Genomic DNA, 18,482 nt, shown 5'->3' with positions numbered 1-18,482 from the left:
GGTGAGCAAAACCCATTTTCAAGCACTGTCTTTAACTAAGCCCCGTGGCGCAGAGTGGTAAGCTGCAGTACTGCAGTCCAAGCTCTGCTCACGACCTGAGTTCGATCCTATTTTAAGTGGAGACACCACAGGTCAGGATTAGAATTAAAACACTGCTATATTGAGTTTACAATGCTGCTGCAGACATCTGCCTCTTGTGTTCTTCCCGGGGGTCCCTGACCCTGCCAAGACAACAACTAGCTTCTTCCCCAGAGAGCCCGGGGCTCTAACATTAACGTCAGATGGGGAAGTATGTGTGTGTTAAGTGCTGTCAAGTCGCTTCCGACTCATGGCGACCCTATGAATCAATGTTTTCCAAAACGTTCTATCTTTAAAAGTCTTGCTCAGGTCTTGCAAACTGAAGGCTGTGGCTTCCTTTACAGAGACAATCCATCTCTTGTTGGGTCTTCCCCTTTTCCTGCAGCCTTCCATTTTTCCTAGCACGATTGTCTTTTCTAGTAACTCTTGTCTTCTCATAATGTGACCAAAGTACGACAGCCTCAGTTTAGTCATTTTAGCGTCTAGGGTCAGTTCAGGCTTGATTTGATCTATAACCCACTGATTTTTTTTGGGGGGGGGGGTTGGCAGTCCAAAGTATCCGTAACACTCTCCTCCAACACCACATTTCAAAGGAATCCACTTTCTTCTTATCGGCTTTTTTCATTGCCCAGCTTGTATAGCTGTATGAAAATGTTGGTGGACACCCCCCTCAGCGAATGAACAGAATTTGTACCTGGCCTTGGCATTTACCTAACAACACTGATTATTTGTTTGGCAATCTTATAGGGAAGCTACGGCACACAACTCGGTTTGATCGTCCTAACATTTGAAATTCTGAAAAGGTTAACGCTTCAGGAGTGAGGCGCTACGTGGCCACTGATAGATATATAGATTTATGACATCTATAAAAAGTTAAAATGTGCCTTCAACGTTGTAGGGAAATGTGTATGCTGAACTTAGACCTCAATCTGAAGAGCACTGATTGTACATTAAGTCCCACTTGTTTCAATGGCAATCATCGCCAAGCAAACATACTTAGGACTGTGACGCATGCATGACTGTAAGGAGATGCTTCCAAACTTCAGGAAAGCGTCACTTTGCCTTGCTTATTGGCAGGGGAGTCTGGGAGGCTGTGACTTTACTCTTCAGCTTATATAACTTCATGGTTCATCCAGCCTTGCTGCAGCAACCATTACTAACATTTAGGTGGGAAATTAAACTTTGTGTCTGTACGCACACAAACATATATACATACATAAGTGTTGGCGAGTCACCACTAACTTATGGAGACTCCAGAGATAGGCTTTCAAGGCAAGTGAAAAGTAGGGGTGGTTTGCCATTGCCTTCCTCTGCATGGTCTTCCTTGGCAGTCTCCCATGCAAGTGCTGACTCTGCTTAGCTTTCAAGATGTGATGAGATCAAGCTATTCCATGCTGCCTTCCCCCCCACACACACACACGTGTGTGTGTGTGTGAGAGAGAGAGAGAGAGAGAGAGGGAGGGAGGGAGAGAGAGAGAGAGAGAGAGAGAATCTTCAGAAGACAAAGCCAAGGTCTAGCTTGGTTTGCTCTACTTTCCCTAATAGTTTCTTTCTGAAAATTAAGATTCTCTCTATGGCATGATTTAAAGTCACTACAGCTCCCCCCCTTTACATTATATTTTAAATGCTTTATTTCACAAATCATTTTTAAAAATGAATGGAGTGCTTTTAAGTTCTATTTTTGCATGTGGTTTTAATCCTTGGCAGCATACCGGTGATGCTGGAGAGCATGGCTTTGTGTTATCTGGGATGTGATCCAGCTCCCTGTTCTGCCTTTACTAGGTAAATTGACTGTGATTTTGGAGCTTAATTCTCATCCATAAGAGTGGAGCTTACCCACTATGTACGGGCGCTCATGTCTGTCAAAGTCCTCAGGAATTCTTTAGTCACCTACACTGAATGTCAGGTGCAGCTTCTTTGCTTCAGGAGCGGAATCCCACAAGCACCTTATCCCTTGCGCTAGATTGTAAGGCTTGGATCCTGCAGCAAATCTCCATCAATGGAAGCCACTTCCATCAGTGCAACAGGCCTTCCTCGCCTCCCACTGCAGCCCAAAATGGTCCCTGAAGTGCTGCTGTGGTGTGTGTATGTGTGTGTGTGTGTGTGTGTGTGAACCCCAAAAGCAAGATGGGGTGGGGGAGACAATGATGGGAGGGAAAATAAACAAAAATCATCCTGGCTTCTGGAGGAGGAGGAAGAGGAGGAAGAAGAAGAGTTGGTTTTTATATGCCAACTTTGTGTACCACTTAAGGGAGACTCAAACTGGCTTGCAATCACCTTCCCTTCCCCTCCACACAACAGACACAACCTGTGAGGTAGGTGGGGCTGAGAGAGTGTGACTCGCCCAAGGTCACCCAGCTAGCTTCATGTGGAGGAGTGGGGAAACAAATCCAGTCCCCCAGATTAGCCGCTCATGTGGAGGAGTGGGGAATCAACCCCAGTTCTCCAGGTCAGAGTCACCGCTCCAAACCACCGCTCTTAACCACTACACCATGCTGAACGGAGGATTCAAGCCCATATTTTCAAAGGGCATATAGCGATGGCTTCTTTGGCCCAATGTGCTTCGGAGACCGTTTTCACTGATCTTTTTTTCACCGTACTCAAACTAACCGATTTACAGGGCAATCCTAAAGAGAGTTACTCCCGTCTAAGCCCGTTCATTTCAGTGGGCTTAGACTGGAGTAACTCTGCATGGGATTGCACTGTTAATCTGCCAGCAGCTTCCTGAATCATCCATCTGCTTGACTGGATGCCTTCTCCCACATCCCCCTTTTTCTCCCTTCCCTTCCCTCCCATTCCCAAACAAACAAACAAACAAACAAACAAACAATCAGGGAACCGTAATTTGGGGCTGAAACAATCAGGGACCTGCACAGGGCTTTTCAGAGCAACATTACAGTTGGTGTTGCCTCAGCAGGAATCCTAGCCTCCTGATTCATGCTTGTGTGACGTTCAAGCAGAGTTACAGTGCCGCAGCTCTTTATTTGCGAGCCTCCCTGATTGTTTGCTTTTCCTAATATGTGACTCAGCTTAAAGGCTATTTGCTAAAACGGCGCCGTGTGAGCGCATGATGCATCGGCAACGCCAGGCTTGCCTCTTTTATCTGCAAATTAATTTGATCCCTGCACACATAGCTCTAAAGCCTTAAGAACGGGTTCGTCTAACTCACCCTCCGTTAAATTAACCGTGTGGGGAATCGTAAGGCAGCACATTTTGGCCACAGCAAATCCTGGATGAGGAACGTCCTTTTCAAATCACCGAACAGAACAGATCGGGTGGAAAGGACATTATAGCTCTTGTAGCCAGAGTACTTACAGCTGATTTGCTATCCCCAAAACAAACAGAAGATACACGTAATGAAAATACTGTGATATGTTATATTAGTTATCCGACGGGTTCAATCAATCTTTATTAAAAACAGTCATAGACCAGCACAGCTCTTCACAATTTACCATTAAAACCCTTAGTGTTACGCTCTACGCACAGGTTAATACGAATAGTAAAAAAAGTTGTTTGGACTCTTTGCAAACTATATAAACTACCCATTAAATTTATTGACACACCGGTGTTCTCAGCAGCGTCTGGCGGATTTTACAGGCCAAACTTTGCCATTCCTACTGTAAACTGTGGATTTTCGTCTATAAACAACATTTTAGTTTGCTCCTGACCTGAATGGCTGGATTGCCGACTAAGCCAGGGGGAGATAAATATCCGACGGGTTGTGCTTCTTTGGGACTTTAATATCTCCCCTTATCACTTAACCCAAACAGAACACGAACCTACAAGTATTCACATAGGAGTTAGTTGCACTAATATCAACAGGAATTACTTTGTAGGAATTCACTCCCCCTGCATCATTTACAGATGAAATACAAACCCATTTGTTGTACCCTGGTTCTCACATCCAGGAGTAACAACTGAAAACACACCCACCCACACAATTACATATCACTGGCCACCGCATCATGCTTCGAGTTGTATTAATTTATTCTGCAAACTGCTATCCAGTAGCTTAAAAGCACAAAGGATAATTATTTTATTCATTAAAATATGTATATGCAACTTTTGTGTGTACCCTGGTGAGGCAAACACCAGTTCCCCGGGCAATTTAAAGATGGGGAAATGGTGCAAGGGAGGACACTGCAACCCCCTCTCCCTGTGGGGTGGTCTCAATCTGAATTAAGAACCCACAACTTGATAATTAAGCTTGAAAAAGTGCCAGGAGATGTAACAATGTAACACCCGGTTAACACCCTGAGATATGCTTAGAGACAATGGAAACTGAGTACTGTATCTGATTCATAGTATTAGGACCAAGTTTGGGAAATTAACTTTGGCTCTGAGATACCTGCCAATTAATGCAAAATTGGACCACATCCCCTCAGGGCAAAAAAAGGGGAATCAGAAATATATAATTTCTTTCTTGAAACTGAATGACCCAATTCCTATTAAAAACTTATTTTATCCACATATTCTAATCTAAACTGTCTCTGAACCTGAACTATCCTTACCTACTCACATGCTCAAACACTATGCCATTTCATAAATATTTTGTTTTATAGCCAGAGGTTAGCAAACCTCTCAAGAGTAAAGAGTAAATTTGCTTGTAAGACAAAAGGGGGGCATCCATTGCAGATCCTCCTGGTGATCTCCTCTGTAAAGAGGGGCCTGCAACTCTCACTCCCCCCAATAGTATTTTTTCAGAATGACACAAAAAATATATTTGACAAGATGATAAGTAGACCTTTGCCATGATTTGACTTATTTGTGGTCTGTGGTCCAACTGGCGTGATGTGGTCTCCAGCCTGTTTTTACTCCCACCGTGCCATCAACATAATTATTTACATGATAAATTTTGTGGGAAATCTGGGTTGTGTTTCTACTGGGAGGGAGCAGACCCCTATATTTGTGGATTTTGCCATTCCCAATAATCCCAGGAGCAGATTTTCTGTGGATGGTGAGGATCTACTCTAGTATGCATGAGAGCCAGTGTAGTGTAGTGGTTAAGAGAGGTGGACTCTAATCTGGAGACCCAGGTTTGTTTGCCCACTCCTCCACATGAGCAGCAAACTCTAACATGGCGAAGAGGGTTGGTTCCCCCACTCCTACACATGAAGCCTGCTGGGTGACCTTGTGCTAGTCACAGTTCTCTCAGAACTCTCTCGGCCCCACCTACTTCACAAAGTGGCTGTTGTGGGGAGAGGAATGGAAGGAGATTGTAAAATGGTTTGATTCTCCTTTAAAAAGGTAGTGAAATTAGGCATATAAAAACCAACTCTTCTTCTTCGTCATAGATTTTCCCTTTCTTTATACTCTTTAGAACTAACAAAAAACTTAGAAGACATTCCTTACGTTATGAGTTTGTTTTTTAAAAAATCCCAGAGCCAGCATGACTCTTTAGTTGACAGCTCTGGTCCTATGATGTGCCTTTTCCACTGTTCAGATCACCAGGGGTCAAATGGGGGCTGAATTCAGGACCACATGTGACTTTCATAAGTCAGAGGAAACAATAAGCACATCTCCATATGCTTCGGAATGCTTCCTGTGAATACAGTCTAATGATATGGTATCCCTGAAAACATCCATGTTCACCCCAAGCCAGGGTTGTTTATTTCAACTTTACGTATAAAATACCGAGTCAATTTCTCCCCACCCCCAGTACATTTTCTTTCTCAGTTAAGCAGAAAGGCTGTTGGCAACATTTGATAAGAAAAGAAATGCACAGCATGTTGTCAAAGGATGGGCTGATAAAAAATGCATAGATAAAAATTCAAGCTACTCATAACATCATTATTTCAATCAAAAGATAAGTGTTCTATTCTAATCAGCTTAACCTTTATCATGCAAAACCATTTGCATGGCATCACAGGTTTTCTGAAGGCACAAAGAGAAAAAAAAGTAGTGCGGATCATGCCTGACTGCTCCAGAATAACTTTCTCCCTCTGAACGAACCCAGCCCAATGTTGCGTGAATCTGCCATTTTGCACATATATTATCATACCTGCCAGAACAAAGGAATGTTGAGCCAGAAGTTCTACTGCTGTGGGGAACATACTGCCATTTATTGAAATGTAGATTGAGACGCCAAAGGCTATGAATTATTACTCTGAGTAGTCTGCTTACCTTGATGTGAAGAGAATTAGCCTTATACACTGAGCCTTTATGGGAAGTTTTATTGTCCAAAGCAAATATGACCTGTTAGGATTTACAGACTTTATTAGCAGCAATAACCATTTTACTACCAACATCAGTAAATCAGGGTTTATTGAGAACTGCACCATTTTAATCTGTGGAAAGCTGTTAAAATGTCGCTTTTTTATTGGACATCATTCCTAACTTTTATGAAAGATAGATTTTTCATTTAGCTGGTAAATGTAAAGTACTATAGTTCAAAATAATGAATTGAGAAAAAAAGTAGTGAAGAGGATCTCAGCAGTCATAAGGGTTAACCCCTGGAATGGTTCAGATGTGTTACAAAATTAGCACATGCTGATATCAAGGGAAAACAGAGCATTTCCTCTAGAAATTAATTCTCTACCAAATAACATCCCAGTTATTTTATTACCACCTGTCACGATAAAATGACTTGTTTAAATGAGGGATCTTCCACACACAAAGTCCATACAATGACGATAGAATAGAGATATGGGGGTGGAAAGTGTCATCAAATTGCAATCGACTTATGGTAACCCAGTACGGTTTTCAAGGCAAGAGACAATCAGAGGGGGTTTGCCATTGCCTGCCTTTACATAGCAACCCCAAACTTCCTTGGTGGTCTTCCATACAAGTACTAATCAGGGCTGATCCTGTTTAGCTTCTGAGATCTGACAAGATCAGGCTAGCTGGAGCCAAAGCATATTTAGACATATATGTTAGCTTCTCCATAACTGCTCAATACTCTGTTCTTGGGGACTTGTCACATTCTAGACCTGAACATTTTCAGGAATTGTTATATTAAATCTGTTGCTGGGTTTTTCATGGTGATGTATAGTATTTTTAGGTGGGATTTTAAGAGCTTTTCAGTGCATTCCTGAGGTGCGCCGGCGGCCACACTCAAAGGCCTTTGGAGGCTGGCGACGGCCTGTGCCGGTGCAAGGGCCCACAGCGTTGGAGTCCAGGCAGCGTGGCTCCAGCACTGGCATGCAGGCCCAGACGCCAGTCTCTGGTCGCTGGCACATTAGCGCCAGGCCCGGACGCCGACAGAGCCTGCTGCCGGCGTCTGGAAGCTGGCAAAGGCAACGACGGCGACCCGGGAGGCATTCCCAGGTTATTATGGCATTGGCCAGGGGTAGGGCCACCGCTAGGTGGCCTCCTGAGCTGCTATGGCTTGGGAACACCCTCTTTTTGGGGGGCTGAGATGGTGGCGTATCTCCCGTTCAACGAATTTTTGGCGCCACACGGAGGTTTCTTAGGAGGCAGTGCCACTGTGTTGCCTCCTAAACCTGATGCAGGCTTTCCGGTCAGGAATGCGCTGTTTATCTGACAGTGGCTTCTTGAATACAGAAGGGGGGTCATCTGCTCTTGTAAGGGTCAAAATAGAGACCTGAACAATGAAACAAATATGTTCCTCCACATATTCCAGAGGTTCTGCCACCACTTGCATAGATGGAAGAATGTTATTACACTACCTATTGGAGTGCTGCATGAACTCTTGGGAAAGTTCTTGCACAGACATTTGTAGGATACTGCTAGTTGTCCTCCTCCTTATGATTCTTAGGGTCCAATTTGTTAAATTCACCCCAGTGACTCTGTTTCTACTACTGGCAGAAGGACTGTGGAAGAGAACCCTTAGGCCACTGAAAATCTCCACTGTCAGCTGAATGAAATCACTGGATACAAGCAAGATGTTTAGTTTTTGTGGGTTTTTCTAGTTTATTTGCTTAGCTTTGCCAGTAGACTAGTCCCTTCAAAATATTTCAGACAGTTAGTAATATAAGTAAGATCCACGTGGCACCTTAGTACTTAACACACTTACTGTGGTAGAAACCTTTGTGCCCCAGGGCCCATTCCTCAGATGCATGAAGTCTTACCCTAAGTTGACAAAAATGTGTGTGCTTGCATACACATATACAAACAGGCACAAGCAGAGGTGTATTAGAGAGACAGCGTTCCAAAAGAGCACTGAAGGTCCAGCATTCATACGATAGGTAAAAAAGAGTTTGGATCAACGTCTGGAGGGCTGGATCAGACCAATGCTCCATTTAATCCAATGTCCTGTTTCATACAGTGGCCAACCAATGGTCAAAGTTCTCCACCACCGCCCCTTTGGTATTCAGAGGCATACTACCTCTGAATATGGAGCCACCATTTAATCATTGTAGCTAGCCTACTTTCATTGATTCAAGAAGAAAAAAAAACTTCTTCAAACAACACAAAAATGTATGTGTGGAACTCGCTGTCAGTGTGTGATAATGACCTCTAGTTTAGGTTACTTTAAAGGGGAATTAAACACATAAAGCTGCCTTATACTGAATCAGACCCTTGGTCCATCAAAGTCAGCATTGTCTACTCAGACCGGCAGTGGCTCTCCAGGGTCTCAGGCAGAGGTCTATTCACATCACCTACTTGCCCAGTAGGAGCCCTGTGGTGCAGAGTGGTAAGCTGCAGTACTGCAGTCCAAGCTCTGCTCACGATCTGAGTTCGATCCCGATGGGAGTCAGTTTCAGATAGCCGGCTCAAGGTTGACTCAGCCTTCCATCCTTCTGAGGTCGGTAAAATGAGTATCCAGTTTGCTGGGAGTAAAGGGAAAATGACTGGGGAAGGCACTGGCACAGGAGACCTTTACCTTTACTTGCCCAGTCCCTTTAACCGGAGATGCCGGGGATTGAACCTGGGAACTTCTGCATGCTGAGCAGATGCTTTACCACTGATCCACAGCCCCTCCCCAATTAGACATGGAGGATGTGTCTGTAATTGTATTATTTACTCTTTTGACTGGAGTCTTGCCTTTAGTCAAAAGAGGAAACAGTCAGAAATGTAGTCTATCACTGACTTTTGGGGAATCAGCAAAGTAAAATGAACAGTATGCATAGACCTGCAATGGAGGATAATTTCTTGCTACAGCAAAAAAAAAAAAAAAAAAAAAAAAAAAAAACAGTCGCAGTACCTGTTCAACACATATTTGAGTGTTAATTCTGCCTATGAATTCCAACTGAACAACTTTTTGCTGGAGTTCCCACCTCTCTGTTTAAATAAATGCATTAATACACACCTAGATTTGCATTTGTTAATGAACATTTTATATGGCTGGTGGAAAATTATAACACAAATGTTATATATTTGGGAAGCATTTTCATTATATTGGTGCAAAAGTACAGAAAAATACCCAGCAAATTCATTCTTAATTTTTTACACTGATTTATATTTAATGTAACTTGGTTTTGATGCAACTTAGCAGATAGTTTCCTTCGGTAAAGGTAAAGATAGTCCCCTGCTCAAGCACCGGGTCATTCCTGACCCATGGGGTGACATCACATCCCAACGTATACTAGGCAGACTATGTTTACAGGGTGGTTTGCCAGTGCCTTCCCCAGTTGTCTACACTTTACCCCCCAGCAAGCTGGGTACTCATTTTACTGACCTCGGAAGGATGGAAGGCTGAGTCAACCTTGAGCTGGCTACCCGAAACTGACTCCTGTTGGGGTCAAACTCAGGTCGAGAGCAGAGCTTTTTGACTCCACGGGGCTCTTCCTTACTGCTTTTTATTTTAATATTTTGGCTGGTTTGAATGCTGTTCTTTCTTTTCTTTTTTTGTAATATGGGAGGGAGGGTAACTGGCAAAAACCATAAATACATTTTGATTGATTTGTTTTCAAGTGGCTGCCACATACCCATTGTCAGTGGCAGAGAAGTGGACAGCTTTAGAAAAAAAGAAAATAAGCTTGACATTGATGCAGGAACTGCAAAGGCAGAAGTAAGTAAGTAAGTAAGTAAGTAAGTAAGTAAGAAAGAAAGAACGAAAGAAAGAAAGAAAGAAAGAAAGAAAGAAAGAAAGAAAGAAAGAAAGAAAGAAAGAAAGAAGACTGTTCTTAATCTCATAAGGAATCACACACTTCTTGTGAGACAAACAAATAAGACGCAGTGACAGTATCCTTTGAAGCACAGTAGGGAATGTAATTGAATTTAATCATGTAGCTAAATTACTGACCATCCCCACATTGTTCAAGAGCATTTGTCAATTAGTTGACTGCTACAAACACTTGAAATCCATAAACCTTAAAGCACGCATACCTGAACACATGAAACTGACTGTATGCCACTGCTCCATAGAGGTCAGAATTGTCAGTCAGATCAGTACTACAACCCCCACTGGTTCTCCAGGGTTCCAAGCAAAGGTCTTTCACGTCACCTGCTACCTGATCCTTTTAAAAGAAGATGGTGAAGACTGAAACCTGGGACCTTCTGTAGGCAAAGCAGATGGTCTGCTACTGAGCCACACCCTTTCCCTACCTACAGTAGTAACTTTTCCCCCTGGCACATCTCCATTTTGGAGCCACTTGAACTTTATTATCATTGTCCCCCTGCAGGGGTGTGTAGGGGTTTTATGTACATACATTTTTCTATATGCCTCCTCTACGTGTACTGCACAAATGTGTACTGAACACATGCACTACGTACATCAGTGCTGTATGTTTGGGAAGTCAAATAAAGATACACTGCCCTAGGGAGGAGTTCCATATTTCATTTCTTTTCATAGTTGTTTCCATGTTTGTTCATAAGCATATCTCCTTTTTGCTGTTTGTTTTCTAGATTCATGTGGGCTGTGTGCATACATCCTGTATGGGTTTTAAATATCATTTGTAAAGCAATTATGCAGACGCTGTTTGCCATTCCTATATAAAGTTATACATATATACTGATTTAGCTGATAGGCTTACAATGTTGAAAATAACGCACATATTTTGGTGCAAGGAAACAGAAAAGGTCTACATTGTATCTAATGATGTGACACCCATTTTTCTGCATTGTATATGCATTCTGAATCATGTTTCAGATTTCTCTAAGCCTAGTCCTAATACATTGCACATTAGATATCTCATCCTATTGATTGCATCAACTTACACTGTGTAATCCACCTTGAGTCCTATGTGAAAGGTGGACTGTAAACATAGTGGAAGACAGAGAGAGAGAGACAGAGAGGAAGGAAGGAAGGAAGGAAGGAAGGAAGGAAGGAAGGAAGGAAGGAAGGAAGGAAGGAAGGAAGGAAGGAAGGAAGGCAGGTATTGTCTGGGCTTAAGCCCAGAATTTGTGGTTAGCATCTCCAAAGTCCTGCTCTATCAGCTATCCAAGCTGATCGCATCAGAGGAGAGCTGCTAGCCCCATCTCTTCTGCACCCCATCGTCTCCTCAAATGGCCAACAGAGGATCCAATGCTGGAAGCAATGGTAGCTTCTGACAGCAGGCAATTCAGGATCCAACCGGTTCTGTCCTGGTGGCATAAAGGTGCTGCCTTCAGACTGAACAACTTGACAGTAGCATAAAGACAGCTATTTATTTATTTACTTCATTTATAGCCCACCTTTCTTGCTGAGGCTCAAAGGTGGATCACACAGTGTAAGACAAGGCGTTCAAATAGCATGAGACGTTCCAACAAGCCATGCAATAGGACTAGGGTCATGACAATTAGAAACAATGGGGAAAAAAACATCAAGCATGATGCATCATAAACTGGAATTATGAAAGGAGCAACAAATGCAGTAAACGGCAAGATAATACCATAAGCAGTGGAGCAGAGTACAATCCTGTTGCCTTTATAAAACACCCTCCAGTCCATTATACTAAAGCCTTGTTCTGTTTGTAGAAATGCCTTCAACTGCTGCCTGATCCTGGGACCTAACCTGTACCTGTGTTTGAGCTTGCCCCTTTCCTTTTCCTAGGACTGCCCTTAATGGTCAGGACCCCTTGCTCAGTCTTGACAATTCTTCGGCGTAACCCCTGACTGCCTCTTACAGATCCTGACACCCAGCCTGACCCAGCTTAGCTTCTGCTGGTCCCTACAAACCGGTCCTCTCTTTTTGATCCTTGGCTCACCTGGCTTCTGGCCTGACTTGGTCTCTGTTTGAATGGCCTCACACCTCAGCATCTGGCAAAATGGAACAAAAATAAATACTTTGAGGTTTTTATTTGCACAAGGAAGAAGCTAAATCAAAAGAGGCATTTTTTTCTGTTGAAAACAGGCAAAAGGAGCCACTTGGACTTCCTTCAGCAATGCCTTCAGGTTCCTGTTTCGATTAAAATGCATAATTAGGGACATAATGAAAGGTGTTGTGACTTGGAAGATTTCCTTTTCTGAAAGTTGTTAATTCCCACTAGTTGTTTTGAATGCTTAGTACAGAGCACACAAACGCTCTATCTGGTATAGATAGAAGAAGAAATACTTTTGAATTATTTATCTTGTAATATCTAAACTCTCCAAAGAACTTGATTGCCCCTCTTTATACAAAGTATAGGATAGCTGAGTATATGCTTCTTTCTGTCTCTCTAGCAGCACCTTGAAGACTAAAAAGATTTCCAAGGCATAAGCTTTCAAGAGTCAAAGCTTCTTCATCAGGTATTTGACGAAGGGAGCTTTGACTCTCGAAAGCTTATACACTGGAAGTCTTGTTTTGTCTTTGAGGTTCCACGGGACTCTGATCTTGCTCTTCCACTGGCAGACTGATAATGACTGCCCACCTGAAACTGTCAGTTTGTCTAGTCCCACATTCACACTCACAAACACACAACCTATATATCTGAAAAGAGGACCAGTTTTTCCCCCACATGTGAAATCAAGAAAAAGAGGAGGGGCATCTTAAATCTGCATACAAGTGATATAATAATAAGTCATAATCATAATAATAAAAACAACAACAACAATTTCCACATATAACATTTTTTAACTTTTCTATTGAGTACGTATGGTATATCCTGACTTGTGTATGCTTCAGATATTAAAGCACTGTTCATGGTAGTACCTGATACATTAACCTCAAAATCACACTTTCCATCTTCCTAAGTGAGGCAATGGTCAATGGGCACACAATTACTAAACAGACCTGGGTCTGGTTTGTGCCTTGCTGGGAGACCTCCAAGTCTATATACCCTACTTTGAGTTTTATGAAAAGCAGTTATCAAATTGCAATAAATAACCCGATCTACTCCTCCTATGTTTGCCAAATGATTCAAAACACCCATTACATCTATTTCACCACCTACTCCCTTTTCCCTTGATTGCTATTCACAGCTTTCGCTATAACGCAACATCCTGCAAACCTAAACTCTGCCAAGCATATGTGTTGCTCCTCTCAAAACTATTTTGCATTCCCTTTAATTGCTATTCTGGAGCTTTTCACTAGTTGTTTCATTAAAATGCAAAATATTCCAACCAGTCATTAAGTTGCTATTCCAAGAGAAAGTTGCAGATATGACTGAAAACTATGTGTTGTCTAATGAACAGATGAAGCTGCCTTATACCAAGGAAAGCTACTCATTCATCTTGGTATGCCAACCTTTAGGTGGCACCTGGAGAACTCCCAGAATTACAACGGATCTCCAAAGACGTTTCCTCTGGAATAAACAGCTGCTTTAGAGGGTGGACTCTATGACTCTCCCCTCCCCAAACCCAACCTTCTCCAGGCTCTACCCCCCAGTCTCCAGGAATTTCCCAACTCAGAGTTATCAACTTTAGTATTGTCTGTTCTGATTGGCAGAGGGTCCCCAAGGACTCCTGCAATGAAGCTTTTCTTGCCCTACCATCTGAATTATTTTGGCTGGAGAAACCTCCTCCTGTTGTTAGATAGTTCAAGGTACTTGCCAGATTTCCTTATCTATGTTATTACTACACACACCCAGTTAAGGCCTTACCAGTCTTAAAACCAGGTCTATTTGGGGGAGACCCCAAAAAGAAAAGGCAAAGCAGGCAAAAAAGATCATTCTTTCGACCAGTCTGAGAAAGGGCCCCAAAATTCCTTCATGCTTCCAAAGTGACTAGCTAATCCCATCTCAGGTCCCAGGACAGGGAGCTTGAAAAGGCATGTCTGATCCTGAGAGGTGAAGCATATTTAAATATGCCTCTCTGTGTGTCCCTTGATTGGCCATGCAATCCAAGGCTTCCTACTACACTTCTCCTAGCCTCAGTGTCTTCATTTCTTGAAAAAGAGATGGGGACAAGAATGCTGTCTAACAGTGGCAGTGGTACCATCAAGGCTGGACTTAGGGGTAAAATCCCAGGGCTTCAGACACCATGGCTCAGTAGAGAGCCCCCTAAATACAGGTTGTCGCTAGAGCTGGATGAGTTCTGCCCAACAAATTTCTATCTTTATCCCTCTACTCCTTCCCTCCAGTGCATTATGGGAATTAAGAGTTCAGGGTCTAAAATTACGTAGCTGTACCACTGAACCACAGGAAGTAAACTTCTAATGGAAAAAAATAAAGATGCTTGGGTGAGAGGTAGAAAAGTGTTTGAGTGTCAGAAAGGGCTTGAGGCAGCCTTCCTTTTCCCACAACAAATGCACTTTTCTTTTGTTCCACTGTTGACTCTGATCAAACAAGCAGTGAAGGTTTTTGAAACAATTAAAAAAACCTGCCAACACTTGTTGACCAGAGGTGAAAGGGGGATCAGTGTTCACATACTTGAACAGTGACCTGTCTTTCAGAACACCTTCAGCTCCTTGCAAAAACAAAACACTACAGACTTCTTCTAGCCTTAAACTCACATTTCCTTCCTTTCCTCATTATTAAACAGCTTTTCTCCCTGTATCACTGGCACTCTATCCATTACTTTTCCCTCCCAATTTGCCTCCCAATTTGCATCCCACAAACCAGTTTCCAATGGCATGTGCCTCAGCAGGCTTTCTGACTAATGAACAGAATGTGCTGCTTGTTGTTTAAAGTTTATTCTTTCCCCTGCTTCTTCTGTCCACCCAATTAATAGAAACCATAGTGATTTCAAGTGAGATATGAAGGAACCAATCTCTGGTTTACACCCATTCTCTCTCTCTCTAAGCATCTCAACAGCGGCAACAGAGATATACCTCTTACATTCTGGAAAATAAATACGCCACAGCATAAACAGCCCAAAACTGTAGCTTTGAGTTGTTAGCTAAAGACACCACCCACCCATGAGCCCCTCTGATTCTGGAGATGGACTCAAACTAAGCATCTGAGGTCCTCCTTCAAATTCCTTTAGCTGTCCTCATCCCTCTATCACAAATTCTAAAAGCAGGATCCAATGTCATTCACTGGGCTTGTGCAAACACAGAGTATTAGATTTTGCTCTAGGAACCTCTGAGAAGATAGGCTTGGATGGAAGAACTAATGGCTGCAAATGGTACATTGACACAGGTATCAAAAGATGGTTTGCTTGTTTCAAGTTGTAGAAGTCTGAGATAGGCTGCATCGATAACGATGAAAATAAAAATTAAGTCCAAGATAGTCGAAACAATTTATAAATAATATTTTCCAGACAAATCCTGCAGAAATGCTCATCAACTAAATTCTTCCCCAGATTTTGGAGTCCTGAATGACCTATTCTGGTTTCTCTGTTATTCCATTAAGAAAAAAAAAAGGGGGGGGTGACTGGATCAACACGTGTCCAATATTGCAGAGAGAGGAAATGATGCAAACTAACTGAAGGAAGCATATTAGGCATGATGCAATTCCAGAATTTATTGTAGAAATTCTCCTAAATGAACTGGAATTAAATAAGTGTGGAACACATCACCTGGAGAAACTATCATGGGACTAGGTAGGGTGGACAACTTTTTTGCAATCCTGAAAGGTGGAATGGACAAGGTGGAGCAGAAAAGGCACTGAATGTTTCAAATATAATACTCCCCACTGTCACAGGAGGTCCTGATTCTGATCAGGATGGTGGCACAGGGAAGAGGTTAAGACCCAACCCATTTTCCCAATCCAAAGATTGGAAGTACTTTATGTAGTGACTGTCTTTTTTTAATTTTACTGTTAGAGCACCTAAATCCTGTCCTGAGTTTGTGTCTTCTAGAAATAAAGTTTAACTTGAGAGAGTCTGCACAAGTCCTTTACCCACCTGCCTGGCCCCTTGGCATGCTACTGAGCAACACCCCTGTGGAGTTGGTCTCCAGCAATCCACGGGAGAGAGAGGGGGTAGATTTTACCTGAGGTGGTGGCAGCAACAGGAAAGGGGGACAAACAGTGGCTACTCTTGCCCCACCACATGACAGAGACCATGACATACATATTACATAATTTTCCTTCTATTGAATGTGTAATCTAAATAGCTCACTGCAGGGTAAAATGGTTCCTGGAATGGTAGGTAAGGGATTGCATGCTTGAATGCTCACTTTAGGGGGGGGAAAAACCAGCATATAGAAATCTAACATTGCTAGAGAAGGCTAAGATAGACATGGTTTACTATGCATAAGAATTTTGTTAAAAACAGGGAAGCACATTCAAGCATGTATTTGCCAACATACCATAGCTTCAGGCAGGCATTCAAAATCATGTGCACTGAATGCAGAAGGGATCAGGGATTGTGCACACTCTGACAACTGCAATAAATGCTGTGCACATGGGAAATGTACTTGCCATGTCTCTGTCCAAATGTTGCCAAAAGGAAGGTCCCGATTTCATGACTACTTTGTAGGGCATGCTGTGGATGCTTGGTAGGATAGGTGGACATCCCTGGACAGGGTCTGCAGGTACATTACCCTCTGTGCACATACAGGATTATGAATCCTATAAATGGCTAATGAAGGAACATTTTACCACACAATGTGCAATGTGTCCAATCTCAAAACTGGAAGTAGCAGCCCACTTCTCTAAGTTTGATAGATATCACGGAATTGGAATTCATATTCATAGCACAATCAATTATCTTACGTTTGTTTCAGACAATGACACAGCAGCATGGAAAATAGATAATGTGGACTTGGGCATGTACCATATCATGCACGGCCCACACAATGATATTTATTTACTTATTTATATTTAGAATATTTATATGCTTGCCTTTCTCCTAGACACCTGGGACCCAAGATGGACAACATAAAAGAATTCAAAACAATGTAACAACAACAACAACAACAACAAAAATTAAGGCTGCTATGGAAAGATCCTTATGTTTTAGGGAAGTAATTTGACTGTACTGAATTTTCAGTTGAGGTACAAACTACATTATATAGAGATGCCCCAAGCGTGTAAGCATCCCAGATTTTTGGGAGGGGGAAAAGATAATGAGAAAGCAAATGTCACACCTTGGCCATCACTCACATTGACCTGGAGAGGTCAGTTGAGAACCTCCCTTGCTCTAGCATCCATTAATTCCCCTCTTTACCCTATACATTTGGTCAGTTCCTACAGAGTCATGGGAGGGAGGAGTGACATCACTTATGGGTCCTCACATCAAGACATCAGTGGCAATGCCCCCCTCTCCCAATTTTCCTCTTGCTGCTCATCACAGCAATGGAAGGCAAGGGTGGGAGTTTCCCTGTCCTCAGTGGACACTTGGAAACCCTAAGGCATACACTGAACAGGAGGATTATTGGCTGGCCTAGAGCAGCCCATTTGGTAAAATGAATATCTCTAGTTAGAGGCAGGATCTACTAAGGAGTATCTCTATAGTCCAAGAGACTGGGTCACATGAAGATGCATATACTAATGCGCAGAAGATACAGAGGAACGTGGGGGATAACTATCAAAACCAACCAGCAGAAACACACTAAGCTAAACTCATTCAGCAGACCTCTGCCAAGAAGTCCCCACAAACTTTAAGTCTTTACATTTCCTTCAATAACAGGAGACTCCAAAGGTGGTTTTACTTTCCTAATGGACTCAGGGAGGCTTTGAGGTCATTACAAAGGGCTGGGGTGACTGCTGAAAAGGCCTGCAATCCGGCAACCTTCAAAGGGGGTGGGGAAATAAATTAATGTTTCTGTGCTGAGGTTTCTGTGGGGGGGTGTCAGAGAGAGGGGGGGGCTACAGCTTGTGTCGCATGATCAGACAAACCTTGTATTTACTTTCATTTCCACATTTGTATAATGCAAGATTCAAAGTACATTTCAAAGCACAGGCAGTATGAAAAACATTCCACCCGGCCAGCTTAAATAATCTTTGAGACTCTTGTGAGGTTTATGTCAATGCCCGATTGTTTCCCTTATGACAGAGAAAGCAGGGGTCCACTTGGAATGCAAATTAGTGTTCTTATTATAACCTGACGCAACAAAGATGACTAGCTAATACTCTTGCTTTTTCTTGGTGAAACATCACAGGAATCAGCCCTCACCTCAGCTGCAGGTACTCCCTCTGGTGGCCGACAGTGCAGGACTATCATCCCTTCAATAGGAACCTCCTTTCCCTGAGGGTCTTGTTCAAAGTTTTTCCGTAAATCTGGAAAGAAGGAGACACATATGTTAAAGGCTGCAAAGAGTTCCTGAAGAACGGCCTTGT

General features: G+C 42.7%; 1 protein-coding gene across 1 annotated transcript in view; it reads right to left on the bottom strand.

Annotated features, from left to right (window-relative positions):
* Positions 1–18,482, bottom strand: part of UNC5D (unc-5 netrin receptor D) — a 423,168-nt gene that overhangs the window by 168,022 nt on the left and 236,664 nt on the right. Inside the window, exon 4 of the mRNA XM_056860892.1 lies at positions 18,319–18,422. Within this exon, the coding sequence (XP_056716870.1) occupies positions 18,319–18,422 (104 nt within the window). The remainder of the gene's footprint in view (positions 1–18,318; positions 18,423–18,482) is intronic.

Source organism: Euleptes europaea, chromosome 14 (genome assembly GCF_029931775.1).
Source record: "Euleptes europaea isolate rEulEur1 chromosome 14, rEulEur1.hap1, whole genome shotgun sequence".
Classification (NCBI taxonomy): Eukaryota; Metazoa; Chordata; class Lepidosauria; order Squamata; family Sphaerodactylidae; genus Euleptes; species Euleptes europaea.
This window is presented reverse-complemented; position numbering and strand designations above follow the sequence as displayed.